This window comes from Camelina sativa, chromosome 7 (genome assembly GCF_000633955.1).
Source record: "Camelina sativa cultivar DH55 chromosome 7, Cs, whole genome shotgun sequence".
NCBI lineage: Eukaryota > Viridiplantae > Streptophyta > Magnoliopsida > Brassicales > Brassicaceae > Camelina > Camelina sativa.
In genome coordinates, this window is record NC_025691.1 from 13,377,744 (window position 1) to 13,396,820 (window position 19,077).

General features: G+C 31.8%; 1 protein-coding gene and 1 pseudogene across 1 annotated transcript; both read left to right on the forward strand.

The window, feature by feature from the left end:
* LOC104704593 (probable disease resistance protein RPP1) lies at positions 2,888-3,851 on the forward strand. The gene is made up of 2 exons (XM_010420651.2): positions 2,888-3,243; positions 3,331-3,851. The coding sequence occupies exons 1-2, from the start codon at positions 2,888-2,890 to the stop codon at positions 3,638-3,640; spliced, it is 666 nt and encodes a 221-aa protein (XP_010418953.1). The 3' UTR covers positions 3,641-3,851.
* LOC104704594 lies at positions 3,659-18,404 on the forward strand (annotated as a pseudogene).

Here is a 19,077-nt window from a genome sequence, read left to right on the forward strand (position 1 = left end):
TCCTTTAGCTTTTTAGAAAACCTTAGCATCTTCAAACAGTCAAAGGGGAATGCTTGCCACCACAGTCTCACCAGGGGAGCAAAATCTGGGTTTTGTTTGAGGAGGGTTAGAAATCTGAAAGGCGTTTTCCTCCTCTGCTGACCAGAATCCAAGAAAAGGCAACTCAGACTGTGATCTGAAAACCCTGGTTTTCCAAAGACTCCAAGAGAGTTTGGAAAATAAGTTAACCAGACATCATTGACCAGGATACGATCGAACTTCTCAGCAATCAGTCCTACCTCGTGATTGTTGGTCCAAGTGAAAGTATTACCACAGAAAGGAAGGTCTGCTAGGTAGGACACTGTCAGACAGTCCCTGAATTCTCTCATTCCACCCGGTTGAGAGACAGTTGTAGGGATAGAATGCTCATGGGGGTAAAGAACTTGATTAAAGTCTCCAGTAACTGTCCAGGGCTTGTTCAAGACTACTGGTGAAGAAGCTAGATCCTGAATCTCACCCCAAAGGATCTTACGCTCTGCACGACTGGATGAGGAAGCATACACAATGGATACCACAATCTCAGTAGGAACAAATGGTAGTTGTATTAAGCAGACTATCATTTGCAAGGATTTAGACAAAATAGTGACCTTAACCGAAGGGTGCCATATAACCCATATCTTGCCAAGGTCTGAGAAGTCATAATTATCCGAATATAGCCATCCTGGAACCACGCTAGAGACAAAATTTTGAGCCTTATCTGGACTTACTCGCGTTTCTAGAATTCCACCAAAAAGAGGCTTATGTACCTTGAGCCACTTCCTGAAGCTTCTACGTTTTATGGGATCATTAAACCCTCTTACATTACGACAAAAAATATCCATAAAGAGATATTGATTAGAGGGAAATGGGGCCTCTAACCCCTGCTCTACTGCCCTTCTTCCTCAATAATCGCTTAGAGATAACTTTGAGAAATCTATCGGATTCTACTTCAGGGTTATCTTCATCATCTGAAAGGCTATCATGATCCGAGAGAAGATCTTGTGCATCGACCAAATCATCATGCGGAGCTAGATGAGAGAACAGATTTGCAGAAAGATCTATACAGATTTTATCCTCCTGGAACTTCCTGTCAGAGGTTGTAGGTGTGTTACCTTGCTTAGGCCCTTTAAAGGGTGGTGGACAATTCATTTTGTTGCTCGATTCTCCCACTGCACGAACAGTTGCACTTGGCTCACCCATTGCTAGAACAGAAATACCTGGAGTGGCCGCTGCAGAGTTGTTTTTAGACAGTATGCTCATTGGAGGTAGCATCCTGGCTTGTGTAACGGGGATTACATGCTCCTTCACTTCAACAATTGGAAGTTGGCTTTGAATGGGAACCTTTCCACTTTTCTTATCCTTCTTAGCACGTGGACATGAATCCGTGTTATGCTTCACCGAACCACACAGGTTACACTTAGGAGGGAAATTAGGACACCGAGCCATGGTGTGTCCTACCTTTTTACAGTGACTGCATAGTGAAGGTAACTAAGGGCTGGAAACACGAATGCGCTTGATTTGCCCTGATTCAAATCTGGCGTTGACTGCATCAGGAAGAGGCTTGCGAGGGACGATAACTGTGTATACCTTTGCAACTTCAGTATTCAACAGTTTTTCAGTATGAGGGTGGAGGCAAACTGGATGACCAACCAGTCCGGCTATATGCTCGAGACCTTCGCGGTTGAAGAATTCAAGAGGGACTCCATGAAAGTCAAGACAGACAGGAACCATAGACAACTCTGGCTTTTTTGGAACAACATTTGGCCATCTATTTGCCAAAGGCACTGACTTAGGATTCTCCTCCTCGCATTCGGGCAGGGGACTTTGAAGAGAAAGGAGTTACCTTCCATTTTGGATACAGATATGTCTTTATTCTGTCGACTCCATATCCCATTAACAATAGCATGGACTGCTCCTCTAGCCGGCGATTCTTCATAAAATTGGCCAATAATAAAGCTATCCCAAGCTTTTTTGTTCTTCTCAATAGCAGTGTTTGGGATAGTAACACATACCTCTCCGGAGTCAAGGGTGAAGGGAGAACCTTTCCGCTGTATTTGAGAAACCTCCCTTGAGCAAGGCTTTCCAGGGTTGGTCTTCTGTCGCATCACCTGGAGGACGGTGGGACATCATTGTTGTTTTTGTAGTTACATCAGGTCGTGAGGATTCCTTATCAGAGCTGACTGTAGCTACTTCGGCGACATTTGTCGGAATTGCATCCGTTGACACTGTAGCCCTAGCAATTGGGGATCTCGGGTTATCGATTGCTGGTACAGAGATCTCCAGATTGGGGATTTTTGAGCAGGAATCAGTGCTTTTGTTGTTGGCTGATTTCTTGACGATTTCAGGCAACACATTTACGGGGGAGCAGACGGAGTCATTGCCAACTGATTTAGGGGAATCATGTAGGGTTTGTCTCTCAGGAGAGGTAGCAGACGAGGCGGATCCAGTGGAGATGTCGCCTGGGGGTTTCTTTTTAGGCTTATGTTTGCCCATAATGGGCGGTGGGGACCGACGCCGAGATCGGCGAAGGTGGTGGGAGAAGGAAGAGGATCGCGTTTTTGGAGATAAAAGTCAACTCAAAAGAAAAGTCAACTCTCCTTTTTGATTCCCAATTTTATATTCACCTTCTCAATGTGTCTCCCATTGTTCATTATAAAACACCAAACACAACATTGGATCTTATATACTCTTTGGATTTTTCATAACGACATGAATATATGTCCTCCATACAAAACAGTCTGATGCAGTATCTCGTCGGCGGATGTGAAGTAGAAACCGTGTACGTGTGAACTTAGACTAGTCTATGGAAACTTTTTTGCTCTGACTGAGTCCAAACATTGAAACTGAATATGTGTGACTTCGAATTTTGATGGAGACTTTCAATGAAATTGCTTGTGTATTTCATATCATTACTATTTCCTTCTTAGAACTAGAGTACCACAACCATTTTTCTAAGATTGCTGTTGTCTTGCTCTCCAAGAATTATGCTTCTTCGTCGTGGTGTCTTGACGAATTGGTGAAGATTATGAAGTACAAAAAAAAGTTGGGTCAAACGGTGATTACCATTTTCTATGAAGTAGATCCAACTGATGTAAAGAAGCAGAAGGGAGATTTTGGGAAGGCCTTCAAAGAAACTTGTCAAGGTAAAACTGAGGAGAAGATTCAGACATGGACCAAAGCTTTAAAGGATGTGGCCACAATCGCAGGTTACCATTCAAACAACTGGTTCGTGTTCTTGACTTACTTTCATTTTTTCTTTTAATATATCTTTGTAGCATTCGAACTGTATAAGTTGATCTTTCTTTTTGTTAGGAATGATGAAGCAACCATGACTGAAAATATTGCTACTGATATTTCGAAAATGCTTAACCATTTGACACCATCACGTGATTTTGACCATTTAATTGGGATGGGAGCACATATGGAAAGGATGAATGGGTATTTGCGTCTAGATTTGCATGAAGTGAGGATGATTGGGATTTGGGGTCCGGCCGGGATTGGGAAGACCACCATAGCAAGGTTTCTGTTTAACCAACTCTCCGGCAGTTTCCAAAATAGCGCATTCATGGTGAATATCAGAGTAAACTATCCAAGACCATGTCTTGATGAGTACAGTGCATAATTGAAACTACAAGGAGAAATGTTGTCTCAGATGATAGACCAGAACGATGTCGTGATTCCTCATTTAGGAGTTGCACAACAACGGTTGAGACACATGACAGTGTTTCTCGTTCTCGATGATGTTGATCGGTTAGCACAACTAGAAGCCTTGGCAGAAAATGTTGAGTGGTTTGGTCCTAGAAGTCGGATTATCATCACAACAGAAGATCTAAGAATTTTGAAGGCACACGGGATCGAGCATATATACAAGGTGGCTTTCCCATCAGATGATGAGGCTCTGCAAATGTTCTGCATGTATGCTTTTAACCAAAAGACCCCTGAAGATGGTTTTGATGCACTTGCTCGTAAAATTACATACCTTGTCGGCGACCTTCCTTTAGGACTAAAGGTTATTGGATCCCACTTTCGAGGATTGTCCAAGGAGGAGTGGCCAATGGAAGTATCAAAGTTAAGAACTAACCTTAATGGGGATATTATGAGCATTTTGAAGTTCAGTTATGATGCTTTATGTGCTGAAGATCAAGATTTATTCCTTCATATAGCTTGCTTTTTCAACAATAAAGATATAGAGATAGTGAAAACATTTCTTGCGGAAAAATTCAAGTATTTGAGTCAAAGGCTTTACAGTTTAGAGATGAAATCTCTCATATCTATCGTCGGTTCTGTGTCAGGCGAGGATGACCGTACACGCATTGAGTATATAAAGATGCATAATTTGCTTGTCCAATTAGGTAAGGAAATCGTTTGTAGACAATCTTTCTCTGAACGTCAGTTTTTTTTTTAGTGTTGAGGATAGTTGCGAAGTCTACACAGCGGTAAGTTTTGGCACTTTTATTTCATGCACTTTTTTATATACAACGTGAATTTATCTTATTATCTCTACCTAGTTTTGGGTCTGTTTTTCAGAAAGCCGTTGAAGAAATGTATAATCTCCAGTACTTAAACGTCGACAACAATCATCAAGACATTATTTCTTATCCTGGATCTCTGAACTTTGTATCTCCAAAGCTACGATTACTTTATTGGTCGGATTTCCCGATGACATCTCTACATTTTACGCATAACCTGGAGTTCCTTGTTGAGTTAAGGATGAATGGCAGCAAGCTTGAAAAGCTGTGGGACGGAACTAAAGTAAGTCATTTGATATTATTTTTGTCTGTAAAATTTCAAGTTTTAAGTTCAATGGTATAGAGTAGCTAGTAAGTGAATCATTGGGCTGTTAATTTGTACATAAAATTAACTTTAGTTATGAGTCCGTCTGTTTATATCTATACTAGAGTTAAATATTTAAAATATTCATAATTACTCATAATTAAAATAAATTATAAGTTGTATAAGTTGTATTTGTTAAAATATATTAACAGTTTATATAATATTTAAAATATTTAAATTATAAGTTGTATTTGTTGGTTAAATATATTATAATTGTTAATTTTATGGTTTAAAGTTTAAACCATATAATACCGCAATATAATTTATTTTTTACACAATATTTATTTAATCAATTTAATTAGATATGTCTATTCTCTGATACCAATAATGTTAATAACTAGATATTCACCCGCGGTACACCACAGGGCTATATTTTTTGTTTAGAAAGGTAAAATAAAATTTATTTATTATATTAACTATATATGTAAATGATGTCTTTTGTATTTTGTAAATTTACTATAGTTTTACATCAATATATTATGTAGTGTATACTTTCCATTGTCTACATGTAGTAGTTTATATGTAGTGTTTAATCGGAAATCTCAGTTGTTATTATTGTCTACGGTAAATCAATTGTGTTTAATGTTTATTACAGTTTTTTAGAGAATGGATTAATTAAATATAAAATATTTAATGCTAATGGGTGTTGGTCCAATACTTTTAGAAATTTGAATAAGAGAAAATCTTCTTCAATTAGATTCCAACTTTAATATTATTTAAAGTAAAAAAATAATTTTAAAATTTAATGCCAATGGCATTTCTTGTAAATAGGTGTTAATTTCAGAATTTATTTCATAAATGTCTCAATATATATATATATATATATATATATATATATAATGAAATGATGTCTTACCCGTGTAACACCAAATTAATGATATTTTCAATTTATATAAATATCGTCAAAACCTGTCATGCTATATAACTCCCTCCCAAGATATTTTAACTTGCATTATATCATCTTTAATTTTTAACATTTTTTGTTTTATATTATAAATATTAGATTGAGTTGATATGTTATTTATTAAGATTGTAACTATTTATATTTTATAAAATTGGCGCTTCTTATAAAGTTTAAATATTTATAATCCTTAGAATTCTTAAAACGGATGAGTATTTCTCATATTTGAAGTTTCGTAAAAGTTGAAATATATTATTAATATTTTAAAGGTCTTTTAACTTTTTTAAAAATTGAAATATTTATAATATTTAAACTTCTTACAAAGTTTAAATATTAATAATATTTGAAACTTCATAAACATTTAAATATTATTAATATTTTTAATATTTTATAAAATTTAACTTTCTAAAAAATAATTTATACTTTTTCTAAATTATAAATATTTATAATATTTATACTTTTTCTAAACATAAATATTTAACTTTTTAAAAGTTTTAAATATTTATAATATTTAACCTTTTAAGAACCGGAATAAACCAAATAAAAGTTTTTTAAGTTTTAATGCCTCATAAATCAAGATTTCTACTCATTTGTATTATGAATCATTTTGGTATATTTTATAATATGACTCTGAACCATTGCCCAATTTTTTTAGGCGATGTGGGATATTGTACCCTTATTTTTTATTCATCTATTGAGTAATATATGTCCATTTTTTAAAATTTTGTATTACATCATATGCAGAAATAATCACAATTTTTATTAACTAAATGTATTATAGAATTATTCAAGATAATTTAAATATAAATTCAAATAAAAATGAAAAGGAATCATATATTTATGTTTGAATGAGTTAGAAAGATTTCCTTATTTTTTTAAATCTTATCTATAATTAATTTTGAAAATTTTGGTAACTAATATTAAAATCAATGCATTGAATGCAATTTATTTCCAAAATATTTTTTTTTGTCAAAAGTTGCTGCAAAAATACTAGTATAGATATACATTTTGGGTTCTACCCTTTTATTTGTATTTATTTACAAAGTTAATCCCTAAAAAAAATTCCAAAATAGCATTACTTCAGATTTTGTTTCTTAAATATTTTACATACCATTCCAACTAAAAAAATACAGCAAAATCAATATGGAAACAAAAACTATGTTAGATTTAATCACACCTTCTATTGTGTATTGAAAATATTTTATCCATGTATCATTTGCTAACAAAGAAAACAACAATTTGATTCCTATTTTGTTTTTCAAAACCTGTGAGCTTGGATTCTTAATGTAAAAAGAACTTCGATCCATATTTATTTAATTATTATAATTAATATATATAAACTTAATAAAATTTTAAAATATTACGAATATGTAAAATTCAAATTTTTAAAAAATACGATATAATATGGTTATATAGTAGATGAGTTATAAAGAGGACATGTTGGAATTAATAAAATATCATTAAATTTGTTAACACGGGTTAAATCCTCATTTTATTATTTGTCAATACTTTTAATATTAGATTATATGACATAGAAAAATTAAGTTGATTTAACTAAGATTGTGTAAAATAATTAAATGATTAGAAAAGTTGTGATTAATCATAGCGTATAAATGACTTACTATGTATTTAGATCCCTTATTTTTTTGTTATAATAATTAAAAATCAAAACAGAATCTCAAACACTAAACAAAACAAACTAAATATAATAAACAAATGGTCATGAAGTATATTATGGGTTAAAAATTAATATAAACATTTAGTCGTACAAACGGTCGGAAATTTAGTTATTCATTATTTAACAAATAAATACATTATAAAATAAAAATTATGTGCACGCGGTGTACCACGGATTAAAATCTAATTACTTATTCTTGTAGTCAATTTCACATATAGTAAAGAAAACAATTAAAACTCTCCTTTTACTCCTTATTAATACACTACTAGATTCAGACCTTTACGTGCGGGGTTGATTTCAAAAACTAAGTTTGGTTTATAATATATTACGTATATATGAAGTTATGTTTGTAAATGTATTTTTTTTTTAAATGTTATAAACATTCAATATCCATATTCTACCAATTTTGTATTTGATTATTTTTTTAATTCGGTTAAGACAAAAGAATGATCGGATTTGTTTCTATTATCAACAAAGATAATCACATTAAAAAATAGTAAGAGAAATGTGGTATGTTACAGTAAATACGTCACGTTCCCTATAGTTAAGTTTTTATTTAACTATTTAATATTGTATATTTTAGTCCAACAAATAAGGAATATGTAAGAGATTTAGTCATGCATGTATGTACATAGTTTTCTTAGTAGATATATTTAGGGTTTATTGCACTCACACCCACTTTGGGTTCAACTTGTTGCACCCACACCCACTTTACAAACTTGCTATACTTTCTTAAGTTTGCTGCTTAGGTGTCATTGTTAGTTGGACAATTTTGCCCCTCTCCTCTTTCTTTCCTTATTTTCTTTATTTTTCTCTTTTTTTGTTATTAACACTTTAAATAGTTATCATAAAACAAATTATCTATTTATTTATATACAATATGTTATGATTATATATTTTTTACATTTTAAGATACATATTGCTATATTTTTGATGAATTTTTAGATTATAAAATATCCATTTCTCGATGAAAATTTGTTCAATGATAAGTGGGTAATCAATTACAGTATTGTTAATAGATAGATACTTGTGTTTATTCATATAGAATAGAAGTACTACACATCAATTCAGGTGACTATGACAACGTGTCCATATGGAAATATATGGGGTTATAGTGCAATTTGTGAATACGATATTTGTCCACATGAATAACTATTTGTGAATACAATATTTGTGGATACATTATTTGTCAAACTTATCCAAATGGATAACTATTTGTGGATACAATATAAGTAATGAATAACACTCACACAACAAAACTCAAACTTTTCCCAGATCGAACTAAAACAAATTCAATATTAAAAAGTTCACAAGACCACAATTAATCAGTAAAATCACAAAATCACAATAAAACCAAGAAAACCCAGATTGAATTTCATATAATCGAAAGTGATAAAAAGATCTAAAGATTTCACCTTCTCTAGATTTCCACCATTGTTGGAATGGTTTTTGAAAACTTTAGAAAACGAATGTGAGAGAGAAAGAGAGAGAAACATAAATAAGCTTTTATCTTTCAATGGATGGGCAAAAGCAAAACAAGGAAGAAGAAGATGTATTGTTTGGTTGAATAATTGTGAGAGAGAGAGATAGAGAGAGAGAGAAAAAAAAATAGAAGGGGTTAGAAGGAGTGAAGGGTAATATGTAATTAAACTTGAGAAAAGTATATGAGTAGTAGAAAGTGAGTGTGAGTGTTAATACTTTTGGAGAAAGTTGGTGTGAGTGCAAAATTCCCATATATTTATTTGATATAGCATTTATAACATACACTTATATTGGTTTGCTTTCATCCAGTTGTTATCATTTAGATTTAGATTGACATGATAGCTAACCCGGATCGAATGTGATCAGGGTTAGTGATTAACAAGTATTATGTTAAACTTGATAATTCACAAAAACGTATGCGTAGTATTTACATATAAGAAATATATTGTGGGAAGTGTTTTTAGCCCAAGTGGTTACAGCACCATCTCTGCGACCGATCTCACCGAGTTCGATTTCGATAAGTCACGTTACCAGGCATAGTAGGGATTGACTATAAATCGGATATTTTTCGATGACAGATATATATATTGTATACGAAATTAGATTTACGTTGATTCAATTTTAACCAAAAACTGTAAATTTTACCTGCACATTTGAAATTTATGAGCATTAATTAATAAAAATATAAAAAATTATTTGAATCTTAATAGTTACTATTTATCCATTAAAACTATCCTTAACAATAAAAACTTGAATTTTTAACTTATGTAACTGAAGATCCCTAAAATTTTCAGTTAGTATATATTATGAATTAATAATTTTGGAAATTTATGATATTCGATTTTTTGAGATACTAATGAATCTAAATTCCAAATTTTATAAGAGGAATATGCTACTTTTGAAATATTAACTTATGGTTAGATTATATATGACATTTATAATAAATGTTTTTATAAAAAAAAATTGGAAAATTTCTATTTTTTTTTTATTTTTTTTTTCCTTTTTTAGTATGAATTAATTAGTATAGCTTCGTTTATTATAAGAAAAATAAAAATCTAGTATATTAATTGACGATTTGTATTTACGGAATAATATTAAATTGGATGGTCGTGTTTAAAAATCTCAAATAATATATTTCCAAAATTAAATAAGTTGGAATATATACAATATCAATCTTAATAACCACATTTGTTATGGAAACTTAAAAAACGAGTTCCTAAATTTTGGCTAGTTATCAAGTTGTTGATTTAAATTCGATTAGTAGGTAAACAAAGATCCACTTGTTTATTTGACCAGGATCCAACGGGTCATAAATATACTTTTTATTTGCATTTTCCTTTATTCAAAAATATTATATGTTTTCTTCACCAAAAAAAAAAACATATTCTACGCTTTAGCCAAATATTAAACAGAACTGTGAATTTACAATTTCAAAACAGTTTTATAAAATATATTAATAAAAAATTTATATTTTATATCACACATATATATCTTACACTATGTGTGGATAGATACATAAATCTACTATAAGATTACATGTTCTTTTCATCACTTTTAAAGGTCTTTCACTCATGAGAGTTCAAAAATCTGCTTAGACTACATACACATTATTTACTTGAAGGTTATGTGTCAACAATAACGTTATATTTTATTATACCATGTAATTTAGAGACTATATAATACATGAACTTAATTTATTATTGGTGCAGTGACTTACCTCTTCAATGGCTAATAAAAACTTAATTGTTGCATCTTCTGCTTTCCTTTTGCTTTTGCTTTTGCTTTTAGATACTCAAGATGTCATTGGGTTAATCAAGCAGTAATCGTTTGTCAAGCAGTATTTATACAAAAACAAATAAGCTGTCACAATTTAGGTTTATAGGAAAATATTTCATTATTAAAAATATATATATATATATATATATTTAATAGTTATGGTTCCTAAAATTTCTCCGAAAGATTTGGTTAGTAGTTTAGGTTGATAAGATAACAATTACTAATTTTTAGAAGTACATATAGAGCTATTATCAATGCATTTCGATAAAGGAAAAATGTTTTTTATACTTCGTAAACTGTCAATATGAATGATTACATATAAAGGAAACATATTGTTGACTGTTTTGATTTTGTTTTTATTTAATTGTATTAAATTGATTTGTTGTTTCCGTAAAAAACTAAGTCAAATAAGTTTACACATATATATTTTCGAATTTAAGTTTTGATTGTTATGGAAGCAACTTTAAACAACTTCTTAAAATATTAAGTAATTAAAATGTCGATTACCTTGATTATTCAGACTGATGCATTATTAGGAAATGTCTTAATATTGTACTTGTTTGGATACGCGCTTATTTCCGATTTATGGCTAATATCTGTATGGCTCCACAATTTCTTATTTATTGATATCTGTTTGGTTTCAATGATTATACATATCATTATTTCTATTTGAGTGAGATTTCATTGTAATAATCTTTAACTCTATGTCTACTTATTAAAAATGCTTCTCTTTTAATAGTATAGATTTCATTTGATATACACTAAAACATCTATAAATTAATAATGTTGGGACAATGACAATTTACTAATTTATAGTGATATTAATTTGTCTAAAATTAATAAAACTTAATTTATATTGTAAATTAATAATTATTAATTTGTAGATATATATTTAAAATTGTTTAAATTTTTTTAAAATTATGAATTGAGATAAGTTTATCAAAATAAGATTATACTTTAGTATGTTATCAGTTTAATTAGAATTGAATTTTTAATATTTAGAAAACTTTATTGACAATAAATTACAAATACTCTATAAATCTATCAAAATGAAAATGGTTCATATGTAGAAATTGAAAACTTTTAAAAACTAAGCTATTTTTATGACATGTTATAGAAAATCCTTTATCCTTATAGTTTGAAAATACAATATAACAATTATTTTCAAAATTTTAAAGCATACATATATTAATATATATATATAGCATGATTATAATTTACGATAGTATTGAGACCATATTTTACATAGAGATTTCAAAAAAATATATAATCTTATTATCTTATCAAATTTTATTGTTTTTTACATTGATCGACTTGGGACAAACAAAATTTATTAATTTAAAGAGATTATTAATTTATAGATGTTTTACTGTAAGTCATTAATAAACTAAAAATTAGGATAATACTACAACTCTGATTCATAAAGTTGCATTGTAAATACAAAATGGAAAGTAATATAAAACGAAAAATTTAACTCTGACAATTAAAAATAAATGGAGGGAGTATATTTTACTTGCATATCCGTTTTTTAGCATGGAAATGTATATTTTTGTACTTGTTCGTTTAATTTATGTGTTCAACTTCTAAGTGTAAAAATGTAATTGTGTATTTTGTCTTTACAGCTGCTTCGAAATCTCAAGCTGATGGATTTGTCCGATTCCAAAAACCTGAAGAAGCTTCCTAATCTCTCTATGGCCATTAGTCTTAAGGTGTTAGATCTTAGTGGTTGTTCAAGTCTGGTGGAGCTCCCTCCCTCTATTGGGAATGTAACTAATCTCAAGAAATTAAATCTCAGTGACTGTTCAAGTCTGGTTGAACTCTCTTCCTCTATTGGGAATGCAACTAATCTCTTCGAATTAAAACTTCGTGGATGTTCAAGTCTACCAAAGCTCCCTTCCTCTATTGGGAATTTAACTAGACTCTGGTACTTATATCTCGATGGATGTTTAAGTTTGGTGGAGCTCCCTTCCTCTATTGGGAATTTAACTAGACTTCCGTACTTATATCTCGATGGATGTTTAAGTCTGTTGGAGCTCCCTTCCTCTATTGGAAATTTAACTAATCTCTATGACCTAAAGCTTAAAGGATGTTTAAGTCTGGTGGAGCTCCCTGCCTCTATTTGGAATGCAACTAAACTCAATTGTTTAGATATCAGTTGTTGTTTAGGTCTGTTGGAACTCCCTCCCTTTATTATGGATCATCCTCGTTTCATTTCTTATTTCTTACTGGATGCTCAAGTGTGGTGGAACTCCCTTCCTCTATTGACAATTTAATTGATACGGAAGGCTCATTATATCTTGATGGATGGAAGATTCTGGTGGAGCTTCCCTCGTCTATTGGGAATGTAACTCGTCTCAGAACCTTACATCTTCAAAATTGTTCAAGTCTAGTGGAGCTCCCTTCCCCTATTAGAAATTTAACTAATCTGAAAAGATTACATCTCGATGGATGCTCAAGTCTAGTATCACTCCCAAAGCTTCCAGAATCCCTAAGGTTCCTAGAAGCACAAAATTGTGAGTCCCTAGAGAAACTAGATTGCTCATTTTGCAATCCAAGTATTTGGCTCAACTTCGTTAACTGCTTCAAACTAAATCAAGAAGCAAGAGATCTCCTCATCGAGACATCAACTGATAAATTGGTGATCTTACCTGGTAAAGAATTGCCTGCGTGCTTCACTTACAGAGGTTACGGGAGTTCCGTAACAGTGAAGTTGAATCAAAAGTCTCTTCGTACATCAACCAAATTTAAGGCTTGCATCTTGTTTGAAAACAAAGGTTGGGAGGTTCGTTGGCACACAATTGTGTGTTTACCAAGAAGAATAAGGCTGGTATTCAGGAACGAGGGTCGGTGTCTTGTTGCATTGGTTCCAAACTGACTAATTATCCTGAATGGTGTCCCATTTCAATGGATCATCTATACATTTTCCAAGTTGAAGTAGAGGATCAGGTGCCTTCGATCCACCGAGCTTGTTTTTTATTTCTGTTGCAGAAACAGTTACAGAACTAACGAAATAAAAGAATGTGGGATAGTCCAGCTCTTGGAGCATCATGTTGATGGCGAAGAAGAGGCGTGTGAAAAGAAGTTGGAGGAAAATGTATTGGAGCTAGAATCAACCTGGGATGCTGACGAGATCTGCGAGACTATTCAGTAAGCTCCTATTTCGTTCACACATGTTATATAAGGATATACTGTAAGTTTATAAGAAGGATCTCAACTCCTTGAAGATGAAAATGACCAGAAATTTTAATGATTTTATTGAAGGTTACAGCTCCTTTGTGACAGCGTTTTGTTTGCACCACAAAGATAATACAACAAACGGTCGGTTTGGAAACCTACTTGCCGTGTTACGCCCGAAGTCATGGTAACAAAGATATTACAAAATGTAGCAGTTAATTAAGCTTTTTTTTTTAAATGAGGATTGTGAGTGAAAGTACATACTCGCGAATGGCATGGTAGTATGGTACACAGTATAATGTAGCTGGGGATTTGCTTTGCCGTTTGCAGATTTGGTACTTGAAGCAATACTTTGAAAAGAAGAAGCTTATTTAGATAATGAATTAGTTTCTTGTTGAAGATTACTAGATCCAAACTTCCTCTGCTTTCTTTCTCTTACTATCTTTAGAACTGTTAGTGTAAAAAATTTGTCTCCTTTTACATAGACTTTTATAACTGGACTCTATTATAAGAATCTGAACTAAAATTCTCTTGATAAAAATAAAAATAAATTTCTTGGAATTTTGACTTCTTGTAAGGATGAATACAATCGAATAAATGTAAGATGCATGTCTGGCTATTAACTCATGGTGTTACTCGTGTGTATCAAATTGCAAACTTGGTCTAGATCTTAATTTACTAGAGCGTATACTATACCATACTGAACATTCATCAGAGTTGTACTCTAACTTGAGAAAAATAGAGGACTCTTGTCGCGCGACAGAAATTCAAGGGAGATGAAAAGCGATTGCAAAATCCTTAAAATCAAGTCGCGCGACAGAAATTCAAGGGAGATGAAAAGCAGATGAAGGAGAAGCAAATGAAAGCAAAGACAAATTTTTGATCGCCAGTCGCTGTCGCTGCCATTCTCTCCTGAACAGGGCCTATATATAGTTTTGGTGATGGATATGACGATTACTCGTAACTTCGGTGAAATGTGTTTGAATCTGTTTGTGTAACGTCAAAGAGAGAACATAGCAAAAGTTAAGATAGTCCTGAGTCTTTTAGAGTATGTTGTGTGGCTTGAGCTTCACGTATCACGTTTACGTTCTCCTTATGACTGAGAACATGCTAATTTATTGTTTTTATTTGTGATGAAATGGTGTTATTTTGTTGGTCATGAACTATTACAATTTCTTTGTCAAGTTTTTATTTTCTTTTTCTATTCTAGGAAGCCCTGTTTTTAAGCGTGCCGCGCAACACAATTAAACGACTAAACCAATAACTGTTTTTCTACTCAAATCCTAAACCAGCCGCAACTTTGAAGTGAGAGACAAGAGTATGGAGTTGGGGTTTGGTTATATAAATTAAATTTATGTGATATTACTTAAAATGTTGATAAAATTTTAAAGATAAAAACTTGAATAAATCATAAGTAAAATGTAAAACCGAATAATAAGAAAACTAATGTCTATTTTGCTAATTTTTGCTAATTGTTTCTATAACGCATTACCACTAGTTATTCATCCGCGGTACACCGCATGACTATTTCTTTTTAAAATAAAATATAATTTGTTTTGTAGATTAACTATATGTATAAATAATGTTAATTTTTGTTTTTTAAATGTGCAAACTTACAGATATAGTTATATATTAGTTAGTGTATAAAAGATTTTGTTTGAGGTTTATTATTTTATATTATAGGAGAAAAGATTGTTTTGTAAAATTAGAAACTTAATATTAATTAAATTAATTATAAACTTAATACTTAATGTTAAAGGGAGTGGTTCCAATTGTTTTGGAAATCTTTTTAAGATGGGAAATCTTGTTTCCAAAATCAAAACTTAATATTAATTAATTAAATAAAAAACAAATTAATAATTAATGTCAATGACATGATTGTAAATAGGTTCAAACTTCAGGATTTATTTGCTATAAATCTCCAAAAATGTATATATAGATTCAAGAATATAGGATAATGACATAAGAGTTGAATCACCTGCCAAGTCACACATTTCTAGGAAATCGCATTCTCTTCCCTCATATCGCTTCTGAAATGGATTGCCCTTCGAGTCAATCACTACAAGAAAACAAGGCGATTTCTGACGGAATTCCCGACGGACCAATTCCCGTCAATTATTTCTAACGGATTCTCGACTAATATGCGACGAGAATTGAACTGTTGTAATCTGTTGGTAATTCGTTGGGAATTACCGATGGGATTTAGTCCGTCGGGAATTCCGGACCATATCCCGACGGAATCCTAATAGATTAAGTCTGTTAGACAATTTTGTCAGAACTCCGTCGGTATTCCATCGGTCATATGAATATCAATTGAGTTTGTCAAATAGAATTGAAATGTAAATATATAAAACCTGAATAACTCATAATTCCGTTGGTTATCTGTCGGGAACTCCCGACGGATACCCGACAGCCCGAAAAGTTTTCTCGGATTTAAGAATTCAAACGCATTTAACACGTGTTTTAAACTTCGTCGGAAAACCATTGGGTAAATATCAACAGATTACCGACAGATTTTTCCGATGGGTTTAGGGTATAGGGTAGAAATATGAAACTTTATAACTTAACAAATTCACAAACACTATTTCTTATGTCTTAAAACACTTACAATCAGTTTTGGTCTATTATATGACTATAAGTTGAAATTTTCAAAATTTAACATGATTTCATCATAAGTGTTTCTATATACACTTACAATGTTAATTAAGAGTTTGAATGTTGTGAATCACTAAATTTAATTTTTTTTTTTGTTGGTTTTTTTTATGAAATAGATTTGGAAGCTATGAAGTATACTTATTGTAATGGTAATTGAGTAGTAAAGATATTTTTCAAACTATATATATGTAGTTTTTTGAACTTTTATCATATATCCGTCGGAAAACTGTTGGTATCAAAGAAAATTAAAAATTATTCTGTCAGGATTCCGTGGGATAAAAACACAAATTTACCGCGGGAAATATTTTTCCCCAAATAATTTGGAATTTGCGGGAAACTTATGTTTAATATTTTTTTTTTAATTACTTACTCTAAACCACAAAAACGTTTCAGTGTCTTATGTCTCATTCTATACCTAGATATCACTTCTTCTTCCTCACCCATATTTTTCTTCTCCCGATCCACTTCTTCTTTTTCCCGTTTCTCCCTCTTTCTCTCTTCTAATTCAAAGATTCTGTTTCTCATATCCACCACAACCACTCAACTATGTAAGATTTGTATCCTTTTATCTCAAATATGTTTGATTTGGGATTTGCAATGTTTGGGTTGAATTATGTTAAGAGTAGGTGTTAATTATGTCAGATTAAGAAGTTGTTAGGTTGAAATAACTTTGATTTTGTGTTTTCCATGTTTAAGAATTGGGTTAAAGGAAACTTTTCCTAAATAAAAAATCGGATCTGCTTAATTGATATATTTGTTAAGATTCGGTTGATCTTACAATTGGGGAAAAGAAACTCAAGCTTGCGATTTGGGACACTGGTGAGAAAACAAAAAAAATTGAAATTTATGTTCATATCTTTTTGGTTTCAATTTTAGATGTCTAAGGGAAACCATTGGACAATCCTGAGTTTGAGAATGTTTTCTTCTGTAAAAAAATTGGACCACAATAATGTGGAATATTTTTCAATTTCTTTGTCTTAGTCACTGTTACCTAAGCTTGAATAAGAGTCTTGTTTTCGGAAGAGTTTGCCTAAAGCTTGAATAAGAGTCTTGTATTTGGAATGGTTTGGAGATTGGTATCTTGTATATTTAGAATAGATTATAGATCAGTCTATTGCCTTTAGAATAGTTTAGAGATTAGTCTTTGTATTTACAATATTTTAAAGATTAGTCTTGTATATTTAGAATAGTTTATAGATTAGGCAACAGTATTACTTCTTAGATTAGACTCTTGTACTTAGAATAGTTTAGATATTAGACTCTTGTACTTGGAATAGTTTTGAAATTAGTCTTGTATATAGAATATTTTTGAGATTGGTCTTCTTGTATTTAGAATAGTCTCTTGTAACGTTTCAGTTTCTCTGTTATCTCTGATTAGTTTTTGGGTGCTTTTCTGATTACTCAGCTGGGCAAGAGAGATTTAGGACGCTAACAAGTTCATATTACAGAGGAGCTCAGGGTATAATTATGGGTATGTCTCTCTTTCTTGATGAACATAATAATTTCTTATCCTTTATCTATTGGGCTGCACATTATTGATCTTTGCATGTGACTTTTGGAACTCTCTATCTGTAGTATATGATGTGACAAGGCGAGATACATTCGCAAATCTATCAGATATATGGGCTAAGGAAATCGACCTCTACTCAACCAATCAGGATTGCATCAAGATGATGGAAAAAGAGAATGAGAGGAACAAGCTGAGAGATGAGGAGCTTGCATCGTTCATGGCAGAGATGTTATCAAAGTTCCCTGTGAATTCAAGTTCTTAGACCTATTTTCACAATATTTAAGTTTTATTCACCATTTTCTTTTTCTTTTTGATTTTTGGGATGATTTGTGATATTGTATTTTGGAGTTCCAAATTTATGAATTTAAATGTTATTACCTAATTAGTAATTGTTGTCAAAAGAAATTAGAGAAAAACATAGCAAAAACAGAGAAACAGAGCAAAAACAAAGAAATGAATCGTTATAATTGTCGAGAATCTGTCGGTAACCGTTGTTGGGTATCCGTCGGGAATGTAGCCGTCGGAAAATCCGTCGGAAATAATGAAAATATTTCTTGGGAAACAGTCAGTTTCCCCTTGCTATTATCTGTCGGGAAGTTATCAATGGCCGTCGCTTATTATTCTGACGGGTTCTCGACTGCTACATCTCAACGACAATATCTGTGGCCATTTCGTCGGGAACAAAAGTCGTTGGTAATCCGTCAGAATAAAATGCCGTTGGAAATCTGTCGAATATCTGTTGGAGATACTGATGGATTACCGACAGATTTAATATTCCTGACGCTCTAGAACCGACGGACTGATGCTATATGTAATCCGTCGGTTTAGATCGTTCCTGACGGGTTACTGACAGATATGGCCGTCGGTTTGCGGCTGTTTTCTTGTAGTGAATGTCACTCCAAATATGCATGCATTGTGGTATCAAGATTTTGTACTTGAAACAATGCTTTGAAAGGAAGAAGGCTTATTTAGATAAGAGTGATCCATCCATGGTAGTGTTTCGTCAAGAATACTACAAGTTAGTGTAAAAATATTTGTTCTCATTATTTT